The sequence below is a fragment of the Salvelinus alpinus genome, chromosome 13 (genome assembly GCF_045679555.1).
Source record: "Salvelinus alpinus chromosome 13, SLU_Salpinus.1, whole genome shotgun sequence".
Lineage (NCBI taxonomy): Eukaryota > Metazoa > Chordata > Actinopteri > Salmoniformes > Salmonidae > Salvelinus > Salvelinus alpinus.
This window is the reverse complement of record NC_092098.1, coordinates 41771912-41788822: the sequence shown is the minus strand read 5'-3', so window position 1 is coordinate 41788822 and position 16911 is coordinate 41771912. Positions and strand designations below refer to the sequence as shown.

Here is a 16911-nt window from a genome sequence, read left to right as displayed (position 1 = left end):
TTGTCCGGAAGGACCCGTACAGATCTGAATGCGACTGCTGCAGTAGAGAGAGAGAGAGACATTATGATTTATGCTGCTGCTCTTGCTTTTCACGAGAGTGGTGCATGTAGCTTGTTGTTGGCCAATCAAGTCATCAAAGCAGCAATAGGCTACAGGCATTGTGTGGCAAAAGTTGGGAGATATCTAAATCAATGGAAGATGGAATTAAAAAAGTTAAAGTAGAAGGATAGGCTACAACGACCAAGAGCCAACAGGTAGGCTGCTACTTTCTATTCTGAATGGAGTTGTTTGTAATTGTAGGATGAGCAACTTCAATTAGCCTAACTAGCTAGCATAACTAGCTTCTCCCAGTTTGATGCAGTCAAGACTGGTACTACGTAATCATATTGGATGATAAACAACCCATATATGGCGGCTATTAGTTAACTATAGCAAGAGTTGGCATGGTTGGTGGCCGTCTCTCCCTCCCTCCCTCCTTCCGCCCTGCACCGTGTCACTCACACTTACAGTAGCCTACACACACAGCACAGCCCCTGTTAGAGCATCAACTCCCTATACCTCCTCTCCCTCACGCTTTATCGGCTCCGGTTAATAAAGTAGCTTAAAAATGGACTTGTCTATATGGAAATGGGTCTCGTTGTCCTCGGGTCTGTTCTAGAGGTCGCCCGAATATGATTTTTCAACGCTGATACCGATTATTGGAGAACCACAAAAAGCCGATACCGATTAATTGGCCGTTATATATATTTGTAATAATGACAATTACAACAATACTGAATGAACACTTATTTTAACTTAATATAATGGATAAATAAAAATCTATTTAGTCTCAAATAAATAATGAAACATGTCAATTTGGAGCATTGGAGAAGAAAGTAAAAGTACAATATGTGCCATGTAAAAAAGCTAACGTTTAAGTTCCTTACTCAGAACATGAGAACATATGAAAGCTGGTGGTTCTTTTTAACATGAGTCTTCAATATTCCCAGTTAAGAAGTTTTAGATTGTAGTTATTATAGGAATTATTAGGAATATTTCTCTCTATACCATTTGTATTTCATATACCTTTGACTATTGGATGTTCTTATAGGCACTATAGTATTGCCAGCCTAATCTCGGGAGTTGATAGGCTTGAAGTCATAAACAGCGCTGTGCTTCAAGCGTTGCGAAGAGCTGCTGGCAAACGCAGGGAAGTGCTGTATGAATTAATGCTTAAAGCCTGCTGCTGCCTACCACCACTCAGTCAGACTGCTCGATCAAATAATAGACTTAATTATATTATAATTAACACACAGAAATACGAGCCGTAGGTCATTAATATGGTCAAATCCGGAAACTATCATTTCGAAAACAAAACTCTTATTCTGTCAGTGAAATACGGAACCGTTACGTATTTTATCGAACAGGTGGCATCCATAAGTCTAAATATTGCTGTTACATTGCACAACCTTCAATGTTATGCCATAATTAAGTAAAATTCTGGCAAATTCTGGTTTTTGTTATGAAGAAATGGTCTTCACACCGTTTGCAACGAGCCAGGCGGCCCAAACTGCTGCATATACCGACTCTGCTTGCACAGAACGCAAGAGAAGTGACACAATTTCCCTAGTTAATATTGCCTGCTAAGATGAATTTCTTTTAACTAAATATGCAGGTTTAAAAAAATATACATGTGTATTGATTTTAAGAAAGGCATTGATGTTTATGGTTAGGTACATTGGTGCAACGACAGTGCTTTTTTCACGAACGCGCTAGTTAAATCATCACTCGTTTGGCGAAGTAGGCTGTGATTCGATGATAAATTAACAGGCACCGCATTGATTATTTGCAATGCAGGACAAGCTAGTTAAACTAGTAATATCATTAAACATGTGTAGTTAACTAGTGATTATGTTAAGATTTATTGGAAAAGCCCCAGGTCCATTTCAGAATGGGTACAACTTTTTGGACTCGTGAAGGCCTCTAGCTCCAACTAAGAGGATATTGACCAATGGTGACTGAGACTATTACTTTTCCCCTTCCACGTGCAGAGACATGTAGTGGTAACACTCCCCAGTACATGTCACATATACAATTCCCCACCAGAGATCAGGGTTCAATCCCTGCATCCACCCTTCCCACTGTTTCTCCCACTTGACTGTCTCTCCACCTAATTTCCTCACTGTCTGAATAAAGTGTCAAGCTTTTCCTCTTCCATAGTTAGCTTGTTCAGGAAGTAATAGTAACTAGTGGTGGTCGGTGGGAGGGGAAGCTGTGTGCGTGGGCATCCGTGTGTACAATATCTACATGTGTGTGTGTGTGTGCCTACATGCCTTCAAATATTAATGTTCGGGATTTGTCCTGGTACCACAGCAATGCTACAAAACACCACAGAAGAGACTTGTACAGTTTGGTACTCCATCAAAGTTAAAGAACAGCATGAACAGTAGCGCTAAAGTGAATTTCTCTCTAGGTACAGATCTAGGATCTGCTTCCCCTCCCCCAATCCTAACCTGAACCATTAGTGGGGAAAATGCTAAACTGACCCAAGATCAGCATCTAGTGTTAACTTCTCCAGTAACACAGAACATTTCAGACAGAGAAGCACATAGAGGATCATGTTTGAATGGATGATGCTGTCAGGAAAGTGTTAGAGTAGGGTAGGATGGCTGGGTCATGTTGGTTAGGCATCAAACAGAAGAAAACACACCGAAACCGGCAGGGACTACCTGGCCTTGTTCAATAAGAAACACAAATTTCCGTTGTAAAAAAACATGAACACAACCCTTAGAAGGGGTTAGGCAAAGTCAAGAAGTTAAAGAAGGTTAGGATAACAAAGTCCATAGAATAGTGTAAGGCAGGTATTCCCAAACTGGGGTACGCAATGCCGTCGGAGGTACGCCAAATAATGTTTATATTTTTTTTTATCTTCAAATTTTCAAACAGTCCATTTCTATTTTCCAACTGGGCTAGTTTTTTCCCCCCCTCGCCTGAGTAGCCTCATTTCACTGCCAAAAATCTAATTAAACCCAGAGCCTGGCGGCCCTATACGCTCACTAGGCAACTTGCGTATGGCCCCGCAAATTACGCATGGGCCCGGCCTCCCCCTCGTGTCAAAGCGGGTGTCAATGTTTACAACTTGAATAAGAGGATGAAGCTGAACTATCCTTCTGGTCACGAAATGAGAGGGAAAAAAACCACCATGAGAGTGAATTGCGGGAACAGAAATCAGGTAAACTTGTGTTCTCTCCTCTCCAAGTTTGATGTCAGCAAATAACTAACATTAAGTTGATGTGCAAGCTTGCAGTGCATCTCTCTCTAGTCTGTCTGTCTAGCAAACCTAGCTGGGCAGTGCATCTCTTGGTCTGTCTGTGTCTTGCTTGCTTGCCAGCCACTTCCAGGGTTGTGTTATGTGACTTTGTGCCTGACAAAAGTGAGAGTGAAATACAACTATTTATTACGTTGGATAAACGCAAACGGGCAACGATGTTTACAAACTGCAGCTCGGAAAAGATAAACGCGTTGCACGTGAACATTTGTTCATATGCGCGTGCACGAAATGAACCTCTCACTTTCCAGTAGCAACCTCTGTGGGGACCAGTCCAGAAAATATATGGGTGTGATGGCACCCCTCATAGGGTTTTAAAACAAGACAATGATTATCTAGTCTCTCAGTCAAGGTTTAGTTACAACTCTGGACTTATGCAAGATGGAAAGCAATGGATTGACATTGACTATTGATTTATATATTGAATTTAAAAAGTTGATTAGCTGTGCATACTGGGAAATATGGATGCACATCTCTCAGTAAATAATAACCATCAATTATTCAGCCAAGCCATAGTATAAATAATATTTTATATTTGAAAATGTATAAAAGGAAATCTGGGTGAGACAGTTTGAATGGGCTTGATGCAGCTGATAAAATTAATAATAGTATTGTTATCTATAATTTACAGGTGCTCTGCTTAAGTTTCTCAGTAGAGGAGATGCTGGATCATCGGCCAGTACAAGCACAGACTCAGTTGATCCACATCCAGCCTCAGACAGTACTAACACAGACCCAGCACATCCAGCCTCAGCCAGTACCAACACAGACCCAGTAAAGCCGGCTTGAGCAAGTACTAACACAGACCCAGTACAGCCGGCTTCAGCAAGTACTAACACAGACCCAGTACAGCCGGCTTCAGCAAGTACTAACACAGACCCAGTAGAGCCGGCTTCAGCAAATACTAACACAGACCCAGTAGAGCCGGCTTCAGCAAGTACTAACACAGACCCAGTACAGCCGGCTTCAGCAAATACTAACACAGACCCAGTAGAGCCGGCTTCAGCAAGTACTAACACAGACCCAGTAGAGCCGGCTTCAGCAAATACTAACACAGACCCAGTAGAGCCGGCTTCAGCAAATACTAACACAGACCTAGTACTGGCAGCTTCAGCAAGTACTAACACAGACCCAGTACAGCCAGCTTCAGCAAATATTTTCACAGACCCAGTACTGGCAGCTTCAGCAAGTACTAACACAGACCCAGTACAGCTGGCTTCAGCAAAATACTAACACAGATACAATACAGCCATCTTCAGCAAGTACTAACACAGACCCATGTAAAGTACAGGCAGCCTCAGCCAGTACTAACACAGACCCAGGTATAGTACAGGCAGCCTCAGCCAGTACTAGCACAACCAGAGGTGTACAGCCAGCATCAGATACAAGCAGTTCAGACCCTAATAGAACAGTTGCTGCTCCACCAAATGACCCAGATTGCCCCCAGTTTTAACAGACTATATGAGGACTGAGTTAGTGCGCAGAGGTCCGTTCTAACCAGGACTGGATTTTTCTTACCCTAAAGACAAGTCTAGAAGAGGTTTCCATTCAGGCTTATTACAGAAGATTACCAGGAGCTGGCATTCAAACTCAATCAAAAACAACACTGAATTGTTTTTGCTGTTAGCTCTTTTCTACAAAAGACTACAAAATAATAAAGGAAGGCGTGAATGACTGGTCAAATATCAACGCCATTCTGAAACACCATGAGGGTAGTCCTGAACACACAAACAATATGATTAAGTGGAGAGAACTTGATCTGCGCCTAAGTCGGGGACAGACTCTTGACCAGATACAAATGACCATTTTGGAGTCTGAAAGAAAGAGATGGCGGGATGTCCTTACACGTTTAATAAGTATCACCCAGTCTCTGGCTGAAAGAAACATAGCAATCAGGGGTTCAAACTAACTGTTCCAACCAGATAATGTAAACTTCCTAAACGAGGTTGAATTACTGGCAACATTTGACCACGTTATGGAAAATCATCTCAGCAAAATGAAAGATGGAGACACATGCTCATTACCTTGGGAAGCGCACACAGAATGAGCTCATACAGATTGTGAGAGACAAGATTCTGGAAGCAATAGTGACTCAAGTAAGAGACTCAAAGTACTTCTCCATTATCTTGGACTGTACACCTGACATTAGTCACCAGGAGCAAATGTCCATTATTCTGAGAAGCGTTGCTTTAAAGGGAAAGCCAGAGATCAAGGAGCACTTCCTTGGCTTGTGAATGTTGAGGTTACAACAGGCTTGAATCTGTCCATCGCCATCTTAGATAAGCTGAACGAGCTGAAGATTCCATTTGAAGATTGCAGAGGGCAAGCTTATGACAATGGGGCCAACATGAAAGGCAAGCACCAAGGAGTACAAGTCAGACTGCCGTGTTCGTCCCATGTGGAGCACATACTCTAAACCTTGTCATTGCAGATGATGCCAAATCTTCAAAAGATGCAGTTGGGTTTTTGGGCATGTGCAAAAGCTCTTCACCTTTTCAGCTGGCACACAAAGATGGAGTGTTTTGAAGAAACACGTGAACATAACCGTGAAGTCATGGAGTGACACAAGATGGGAGAGTAGGCTCCAAAGTGTTCATGCAATCAGGTATCAGGCTTCTGAGGTTCAGGAGACATTACTGGAAGCCAGACAGACGATCAACGATCCTGTGGCCAAAGTGGAGGCACAAGCACTTGCAGAGGAAGTTTGGTCCTACCGCTTCTTGATTGCTGTGTCGTATGGTGTGAGATACTGACAATGACAAACAAGGTGAACAAGCTCCTCCAATCCCCCTCAATGCAGTTGGATATCGCAGTGAATTTAAACTCAAATGCAAAGGCCTCCCTCACTACATACCAGGAAAATGGATTCTCTGAGGCCCAGATAAAAGCCAAAAGCATTTGTGAAGAAATTAATGTGGAGGCTTTTCTGAAAGAAAAGAGACTGAGAAACAGCAAGAGGCATTTCAGCTATGAGGCTCCTGATGAACCAGGGACAGATGCACTGAAAAACCTTGAAGTCAACTACTTCAACGTTGTGGTCGACTCTGCTGTGACATCCATGGATGAGAGATTTGAAACACTCAACCAGGTGAAAACCAAATATGGAGTGCTGCTGAACTTCAGCACTGCCTCTCAGATGTCCAGTGACTCTTTAAAAGCTCACTGCATGGAAATTGAAAACACTCTTAACCTTCAGAGATGACTGTGACGTCAGTGGAATGGATCTGGCACACGACATTCAGAATGTACCTGATCTGCCTTCAGATAAGATGACCGCCTTTGAGCTGCTTTTCTTTCTTTGTGAGAAAAACCTAGAGGAAATCTATCCTAACCTTTGGATAGCCCTAAGAAATGCAGTCACCCTACCAGTAACAGTAGCATTGGCAGAAAATAGCTTTTCAAAATGAAAGCTCATCAAAAGCTACCTGAGGTCTTCCATGTCACAGGAACGTTTGAGTGGTCTGGCCATCATGAGCATAAATCATGACGTGGAGAAACACATGTCCTATGATGACATCATTGATGATGATTTTGCCTCAAAGTGCAGAAGAGTAATATTTTGATGGTAAGATTTTAATTCAAACATACAAATGTTTATACACTTACTAACATTTAAGATTGTATTGCAGAAGTGCATTTGTGTAAATGACTGCTTAACTAACTATATGACATACTTTCTCAATTTCTTCCAGACAGTCCAGATAGACTGGTGCCCATGCTGAAAATGCCAAGGCTGTAGAGGGAACCAAAGTTAATCACACAGACGTATAGGTTTTATTTTACTATTTTAAGACATATAGCTGCAGCCATAGCCTATAGGCTTTTGTTTACATTGTATTGACAAAGTTAATTGTATAATATTTTGAGGACTGGACTAATTACCAGGCAGCAGAGCCAAAGCTCAGTGTTATATTTTATTATTTTCTACAATTTCTTGTTAATATTCACTTATCTTAAGATTCTATAGAAAATATTCTATTCAATAAACATTGTTTGTTTATACCTCATTCTGTTCTGTATAGGTCTACTTATTCTTAGACTGACAGATGGAGCAAACTGTTTTAAAGGAGGGAGGATTGTAGTGGGAGCACTGGGGTGTCAGGTGTGACTGTGTGGCAATAGTAAATGGTTTACATGTTCTCACGGGTCAGGTAGGAGGGCCCCTTAGCAGAATTTTGCTTAGGGAGGTCAGGACCGGCTCTGATTAAACAATCTAGTGTTCAGCGAAATAACACAATGTCAAATACAGGTAGCCTAGACAAATAATTAACATTAATTGAATTGAGAGACGAGCTTAAAGTTTTCTTTACTGACCATAATTTCCACTAGTCTGACCGCTTACATGATGATGAGTTTCTCACACGACTGGCCTATCTGGGTGATGTTTTTTCTCGCCTGAATGATCTGAATCTAGGATTACAGGGACTCGCCGCAACTATATTAAATGTGCGGGACAAAATAATTGAGGCTATGATTAAGAAGTTGGAGCTCTTCTCTGTCTGCATTAACGACAACACACAGGTCTTTCCATCATTGTATGTTTTTTTTGTGTGCAAATGAACTCAAGCTTACGGACAATGTCAAATGTGATATAGCGAAGCACCTGAGTGAGTTGGGTGCGCAATTACGCAGGTACTTTCCGAAACGGATGACACAAACAACTGGATTTGTTATCACTTTCATGCCTTGCCTCCAGTCCACTTACCGATAACTGAACAAGAGAGCCTCATCGAAATTGCAACAAGCGGTTTTGTGAAAATATAATTTAAATCTGAAGCCACTGCCAGGTTTCTGGATTGGGCTGCACTCAGAGTTTCCTGCCTTGGCAAATGACGCTGTTAAGACACTGATGCCTTTTGCAACCACATACTATTAGTATAGAATCTTAGTATAGCCGTACTCTTGGTATAGCCGTACTCTTGGTATAAAATCTTAGTATAGCCGTACTCTTGGTATAAAATCTTAGTATAGCCGTACTCTTGGTATAGCCGTACTCTTGGTATAGAATCTTAGTATAGCCGTACTCTTGGTATAGCCGTACTCTTGGTATAGCCGTACTCTTGGTATAGCCGTACTCTTGGTATAGCCGTACTCTTGGTATAGCCGTACACTTGGTATAACCGTACCCATGGTATAGCCGTACTCTTGGTATAGCCGTACTCTTGGTATAGCCGTACTCTTGGTATAGCCGTACTCTTGGTATAGCCGTACACTTGGTATAGCCGTACACTTGGTATAGCCGTACACTTGGTATAGCCGTACTCTTGGTATAGCCGTACACTTGGTATAACCGTACACTTGGTATAGCCGTACTCTTGGTATAGCCGTACTCTTGGTATAGCCGTACTCTTGGTATAACCGTACTCTTGGTATAGCCGTACTCTTGGTATAGCCGTACTCTTGGTATAGCCGTACTCTTGGTATAGCCGTACTCTTGGTATAGCCGTACTCTTGGTATAGCCGTACTCTTGGTATAGCCGTACACTTGGTATAACCGTACCCATGGTATAGCCGTACACTTGGTATAACCGTACCCATGGTATAGCCGTACTCTTGGTATAGCCGTACTCTTGGTATAGCCGTACACTTGGTATAGCCGTACTCTTGGTATAGCCGTACACTTGGTATAGCCGTACTCTTGGTATAGCCGTACTCTTGGTATAGCCGTACTCTTGGTATAGCCGTACACTTGGTATAACCGTACACTTGGTATAGCCGTACTCTTGGTATAGCCGTACACTTGGTATAGCCGTACACTTGGTATAACCGTACACTTGGTATAGCCGTACTCTTGGTATAGCCGTACACTTGGTATAGCCGTACTCTTGGTATAGCCGTACTCTTGGTATAACCGTACACTTGGTATAGCCGTACTCTTGGTATAGCCGTACACTTGGTATAGCCGTACACTTGGTATAGCCGTACTCTTGGTATAACCGTACACTTGGTATAGCCGTACTCTTGGTATAGCCGTACACTTGGTATAGCCGTACACTTGGTATAGCCGTACACTTGGTATAACCGTACACTTGGTATAGCCGTACTCTTGGTATAGCCGTACACTTGGTATAGCCGTACACTTGGTATAGCCGTACTCTTGGTATAGCCGTACACTTGGTATAACCGTACTCTTGGTATAGCCGTACTCTTGGTATAGCCGTACTCTTGGTATAGCCGTACTCTTGGTATAGCCGTACACTTGGTATAACCGTACTCTTGGTATAACCGTACTCTTGGTATAGCCGTACACTTGGTATAGCCGTACCCATGGTATAGCCGTACTCTTGGTATAGAATCTTAGTATAACCGTACTCTTGGTATAGCCGTACTCTTGGTATAGCCGTACTCTTGGTATAGCCGTACACTTGGTATAGCCGTACTCTTGGTATAGCCGTACACTTGGTATAGCCGTACACTTGGTATAACCGTACCCATGGTATAGCCGTACTCTTGGTATAGCCGTACTCTTGGTATAGCCGTACTCTTGGTATAGCCGTACTCTTGGTATAGCCGTACACTTGGTATAGCCGTACACTTGGTATAGCCGTACTCTTGGTATAGCCGTACACTTGGTATAGAATCTTAGTATAACCGTACTCTTGGTATAGCCGTACTCTTGGTATAGCCGTACACTTGGTATAGCCGTACACTTGGTATAGCCGTACTCTTGGTATAGCCGTACTCTTGGTATAACCGTACTCTTGGTATAGCCGTACTCTTGGTATAGCCGTACTCTTGGTATAGCCGTACTCTTGGTATAGCCGTACTCTTGGTATAGCCGTACTCTTGGTATAGCCGTACTCTTGGTATAGCCGTACTCTTGGTATAGCCGTACTCTTGGTATAGCCGTACTCTTGGTATAGCCGTACTCTTGGTATAGCCGTACACTTGGTATAGCCGTACTCTTGGTATAGCCGTACTCTTGGTATAGCCGTACTCTTGGTATAGCCGTACTCTTGGTATAGCCGTACTCTTGGTATAGCCGTACTCTTGGTATAGCCGTACTCTTGGTATAGCCGTACTCTTGGTATAACCGTACTCTTGGTATAACCGTACTCTTGGTATAGCCGTACTCTTGGTATAACCGTACTCTTGGTATAGCCGTACTCTTGGTATAGCCGTACTCTTGGTATAGCCGTACTCTTGGTATAGAATCTTAGTATAACCGTACTCTTGGTATAGCCGTACTCTTGGTATAGCCGTACTCTTGGTATAGCCGTACTCTTGGTATAGCCGTACTCTTGGTATAGCCGTACTCTTGGTATAGCCGTACTCTTGGTATAGAATCTTAGTATAACCGTACTCTTGGTATAGCCGTACTCTTGGTATAGCCGTACACTTGGTATAGCCGTACTCTTGGTATAGCCGTACTCTTGGTATAGCCGTACTCTTGGTATAACCGTACTCTTGGTATAGCCGTACTCTTGGTATAGCCGTACTCTTGGTATAGCCGTACACTTGGTATAACCGTACCCATGGTATAGCCGTACTCTTGGTATAGCCGTACTCTTGGTATAGCCGTACTCTTGGTATAGCCGTACTCTTGGTATAGCCGTACTCTTGGTATAGCCGTACTCTTGGTATAGCCGTACACTTGGTATAGCCGTACCCATGGTATAGCCGTACTCTTGGTATAGAATCTTAGTATAACCGTACTCTTGGTATAGCCGTACTCTTGGTATAGCCGTACTCTTGGTATAGCCGTACACTTGGTATAGCCGTACTCTTGGTATAGCCGTACACTTGGTATAACCGTACCCATGGTATAGCCGTACTCTTGGTATAGAATCTTAGTATAGCCGTACTCTTGGTATAGAATCTTAGTATAGCCGTACTCTTGGTATAGCCGTACTCTTGGTATAGAATCTTAGTATAGCCGTACTCTTGGTATAGAATCTTAGTATAGCCTACTCTTTAGTATATACATACTATTAGTATAGAATCTTAGTATAGCCGTACTCGTAGTATAGACGTACTCTTAGTATAAAATCTTAGTATAGCCTACTCTTAGTATAGCCTACTCTTAGTAAACTCATTAGGTTTTAGTCAGTAATAAGTTAGCCTTGTGTATGCAGATGAAAGGTAAATGTGGGATGGGTGGGTAAAAGGTACACTCTGCAATATAATATCATACGAAGCGGGGCCACTTCCCGCTTACAGACGTCAACAACAACTAAACTCTTCACAAAGTGGGCATGCCTCAAAGGAGTGCATAAATTGTAAAAAACTAATAGTGTCAGTCTTGGCAGATTTTAATTCAGCTGTCTGTAAACAGGAAGTTGTCCCCAGCGCTGTATGATGACATATTGATGAGCGTACCTTTAAGATAGGATTGGATAATGTGGTGTGATAGAGAGATGGAAAGTTAAGTAATGGTAATTTAGGGTAATGTTGAATAGACTGAGGGTTTCCGGTTATGATGGTTAACCATTTTAACATGTGCTCAAGCAGTATAGAAATGAGATTCTCCAGAAAAAAGCTGTTAACCGGTATTGATATAGAGCAGCATAGAGTAAGGAGAAATGGAGTTTAGGATCACCAAGTCTAATAAATAAAAAGGTTGGTTAGAAAATAGTAGAGGTGTTACAGGGTGGGATAGGTAAACACAGGGCAAAGAAGTGAGTTAGCGCTTCTAGCTATCATGGCATGAGGGAAACAAGATCAGGTCAGTGCAAGGGGTAGGCTAATACAGTTGGTTAGCAAGGGGTAAGCTAGGTTAGGCTAACATAGTTTAGCGTAGAGGTGGTTTGGGCAGTCTCATCAGCTAGAGTAAAGTAGCATAGGTAAAAACAGGATAGAGGCACACGTTAACTTAGCATAATGTAGGGAGGCATAGAGGAGAAACAAGTAGCGTATTGCAGGGATAGTGGGAAGATCACCAGGCATGAGCACAAGCTAGCGGGAAGGAGAGAGGAGAAAGACCAGAAAAAGATTGATGCTTACTTTGGAAAGTCGCTTGTGAGACTAGCATGCATGAGAAGAAGAACAAAGAAAATCACAAAACAAAAACAAATAAACAGCAAACACCTAAGGCAGAAAAAAGAAATCCATAAGAATTTCAAGTTAAAGACTTGGATTGTGAGTGGTTTTAACATGGTGCAGCTGGTGCAGAAACGTAACAATGTCTCGAAAGTAAAACAGAAGAGTAACATGGCATGACAACCGACGGACAAGTCAATCCCTGAGAGTGGAAATGAGGCAAACATCACCATGGAATGGGATATGAAAAAGGTTGAGAAGAACCTTACGATGATACTTAGCCGCTTAGAAGCAGGTTTTCAAAATCCACTACCGAGTGGCAGACAAACATTCTTCGCACAAGAACCTTGTCGATTTCATTCAGACAGCCCACACTGAAGTTCATTCTACAGTATATTCATTTCAACTGGGATGAAGTAATCGAGTTAACCATTTGTACCGAGATCTCTGCTGTTTCTTCTGTTGTGAGAGCATGGATTACTTTTTAGCCCCAGTGGACCAGAAGGCCCAAAAGGCAAACAACTTTATTGTCCTGTGAAGATGTGATTAAAAGATAGAGGATATGCAGTGGGCGGGCAAGAGAGGCTATGTATTTGGGGCGTGTCCACACCTGCCTATTGGTAGGAGCATGGTTATTTCTCAAAGATTACAGGACTGATGGGGGAAACCCTCCTGCAATGGAGATTTAAGAGCATGATAGGTATGTAATGTGGAGTATTTTTTGTGTGTGTCTGTACTGTGTACGATATGCATGCGTGTGTGTATGTGCGTTACTGCATAAATGTTCACCACCTATACACAATTGTGTTTTGTCCCATGTGTGTGTTATATCCAATGTATGTCTGGTCCAGGTGCATGGGCTCACCTTGGAGTTCTTGCCTCCACTGCTGCGTGTGGCGGAGTGTACCGACTGGCTGTAGGTGCGCTGCACCACCTGCTCTGGGGTGGAGGGGGACTTGTCCTTGTCAGAGGCGGGGTCCAAGTGGCCCTTCTCCACCATGTTCTCACCACTGTGCTCCAAGCTCTGCTGGGGTGTGGGCGAGCGAGAGCGATGGCGCAGGATGGGCGAGCAAGCAGGCGTGCTCCGGTTCGAATTGCTGGCAGTGCTGTCAGTGAGAGATGGAGAGAGAGGGAATGATTAAAATAATTGTTTAAACTCTGCGATACTCAGAGCACTTATGGGCTGAATCCTTGAGATCCAAATGTGTACTCCAGGGGTACTCAACTACTATTTGAGACGGTTCAGTCACACAGGGGTGTAAAAGGTTGGGATGGATATGATCATTTATCAGCATAGTAACAAATCCCGACCTTGCAACCCCACACCCCTGTTGATGTCAGAGATTTTAGCCTTTTAAAAAGGTAATTTCCTGCAATTCTACACCTTTTGCCATGGGGTTAAGAAGAAAATGTTGCAGTTTTAAAGCTAATTTCCAGAAATTCTACACATTTTCCCATGTCTTATGTGTGTTCATATGATACCTGAGTGACTCAACAAAATCAACAGGGCCTAAAATGAACACCCGCCATCCTCAGGTGGATTTTGACATTGGCGGGTAAGATGTCTATTTCACCAGCAACGTTGGCAGGTGGTCAGGGCTCCACAGTTTGAGCATTTCACTCGCATTTGCGAAGAAAAAGTCAAGTATGATCACATGTATAGTCAAATAAATGCTGCGGTAGCAATTTTCTAAGTTTCGTATATAACCTATTCCACCTTGCGCTGCAACACAGCCTGGCTGGGGGCTGTGCGCATGTGAAGAGCTGAGTGAAATATTAATTTTTAGATGCACTACGCACAGGAATAAAAGTTTGTCTAATTTACTTGAAACAAAAATCTACTGAAGTGAGAATTTGTCCTTGTGTTTCTTGGCTATTTACATTGTTTTGTTCAGAAGCTAGGTTGTTTCTCTATGTTTGAGTTTCAACTGCTAGAGAAGAGAAGACAACGCTGCTACTAGTCAATCTCACAGGCACAAACATGACTGGAGTCGTGATATTTTGGATAAAAGACAGGTCACAAACATTAGTTACTTCTTACTAGTAATTAATGTATTGTTTCAGAAACATTACAAAGCATGCTTATCTGTTAATTTGTGGTTTGTTGGTGTAATTTAAGCAGCAAAAAATATTTGGCTGGTAGACCAAAAAGTAAATTTTATGCCCTGAAAATCAATGTGGGCTAGTAGTTGATCAACTGGACATTTCTGACAGGTTATAAATATCTCTAAGGTCTGCCAGTGAATGACATAAGAGGCAAACTGCCCATGCACAAACAACATTTCAAAATTGCACCTTGTGCATTCTACTATTACAACTCTCAACAGCAGAAAAAAAAATGTTTCTGGATCCAGACCGTGTTCCTCCTGTTGAGTACAGTATGTCTGGTGTACTCAATTGACAAATATAAATCTTGACATGATGCATGACTTACAAAGACCCTATAAAAACATCCACTCCATTGCAAGTTACATTGTTTGACCATCAGACAATTTAAGATAGCAGCAACCTCCCCTATGACAATAATGTGTTCACTTCCTCCAGAGGGCCAGATTAGTCTTTGATACAGAGCACATCAATGAGGCACTGTCTCTGCCCTTGGCGAGAGAGGACAATTTATTGACTAACTGATTTCCTATCCAGACTAGAGTCTACTCTGCAGGGCACGTATTCATAAAGCGTCTCAGAGTAGGACTGCTAATTGAGGATCAGTTTGCCTTTTTAAAATCAATGAATAAGAGAAGAAATCTGATTCTAGATCAGCACTCTAAGATATTTTGTGAACAAAGACCCAGATCTTCAGGTCTAAGTGCTGGCAGATTCAACAGATGTACTTCATTTGATATCAGTTAACTGAGGCTCTTTTGGCCATGTTGGTGTAGCTCAGTGGAGAGAACACTAACTTCACTAAACCCTCTTCATGGTTGGTGAGAGAACAGCAGCTCTGCCCCTCTCACCCTCCCCCTCTCTCTCTCTATCCCAACAGTAAGCTCCCACGCAGTGTACCCTGTGGAGTGTCCTGCCATCAGCTTTCACACACTCTTTTCATCTCTCACATCTCTCTCTCACTCCTCCCATCTATTTCTCCACAGCTCACTTTCTATATCACCCAAGGGAATTGGGTGAAGACTATTATTTAAGCAGAGTTTGTGTTTCAGGCTGGAAAAGCAAACAGATTCCAACAAAGAGAGAGGGAGGTCATAGGATACATCCTAGACAGCTACAATATGAGAAATTATAGTGCCATTTTACTATTTACTAGTGCCATTTTACTATGCTTGTTAAATTGCTGAGTCATTGCACACACAACGCTTCAGTAATACTCCCTAATTCACTTGAGACATCTAATTTGCATTCATTAGATTACAGCTTATTGGTGGAACTTTGGTCTGCTATGGGCAACATTACAGGCTTAGACAATTACACACAGGTGTGTCTCACCTAGCTCCAGCAGGTGAGAGTGATATTATTGAAACAGTACACACCTGGTTGGAAGTGATTGTATAATACATTCTGTGTGTGCTGTTGCCTTACATAAGGGATGGTGGGAGGATGAGTGTACAGTGCCTCACCCTCTCATCTATCATTTCATTACTCTATCCATCCTTATCTGGTCTATTTCAGACTACACACAGGAAGACCGATTGATACACCATACTGGGATGCTTATTATAGCTGGGTAGGAGGACGAGGGTGTGTGTGTGTGTGTACCTTTGCATCTTTTCAAGGGTGTTATCATCAGTAAAAAACTATCTTAGATCAGTGCCTAGAAACAACAATGTCCTGGCATCCATTAGCAGTCATTACACATCCGCTTTGTGGCTTTACAGCATTCAGATGAGGACACTTACAGGTGAAGCCCATTTCCTAAATCTCAGGTTGAGCCTAGTAGACTTGTATAAAGACACAGATTTTTTTTTGACACTGAACCCAACTTCCACTGGAGAGGGAGAAGTGGAGGCCAACTGTTGCTATGTTTGCTGATGTCAAACGACACTATGTTCACACAGGTCAAGCTACTCTTCATAAGGTCATACTCCTCCTGTTCGTGAAAACAAGAGCCCAGCAGCACAGGTTACACTTCTAATAACACTGAAAAGGGTGAAACGATGGATTATGTTTCAGGTTATTCTGTGACAAAACAGAGTCATTGTATAGCTAAGTGGGATGGATCAATTGAGGCATGCAAAGACAGTGAGTTGTCATGCTTAAAACATGACAACTAAAGGAAAGGATATGTGTAAAGATAATCATGGTGCTTTCCCAATATGCATCAAAGAATTGCTACAATACCGACCGCTTAGATATGCTCATAAATGAAGGTGATATGAATACGGAATGATGGATGCATCTTGCAGCCAGCATTCCTGAATATTAATATCTCTCTCCTCTCATTTTCTTTCTGTAGCGATCATAGTTATCAGTTGGCTATTCAAATTATTGGTTGTTAGCATTAGCGTGCTACAGAATGCTAAGGCTCCGAGTCACTCACTTTGATTGTACTCTGCTTAACATGCATCGGCCCTAAAGCTAGACAGTTAAGCTTAAACAGTTTGGGCATTCATGCAAGACATCCCTGATGTTTCCGTATAGCCACGGATGCTACAATGCTAATGTACATTAGC

The 16911-nt window shown here is 42.4% G+C and overlaps 1 protein-coding gene across 5 annotated transcripts in view; it reads right to left on the bottom strand.

The window, feature by feature from the left end:
- LOC139537711 (protein Aster-B-like) overlaps nucleotides 1–16911 on the bottom strand; it is a 123341-nt gene that overhangs the window by 32215 nt on the left and 74215 nt on the right. For all 5 annotated transcript variants that reach the window (XM_071339331.1, XM_071339332.1, XM_071339335.1 and 2 more), the window contains one exon: nucleotides 13152–13392. In XM_071339331.1, coding sequence (XP_071195432.1) covers nucleotides 13152–13392 — 241 coding nt within the window. The remainder of the gene's footprint in view (nucleotides 1–13151; nucleotides 13393–16911) is intronic.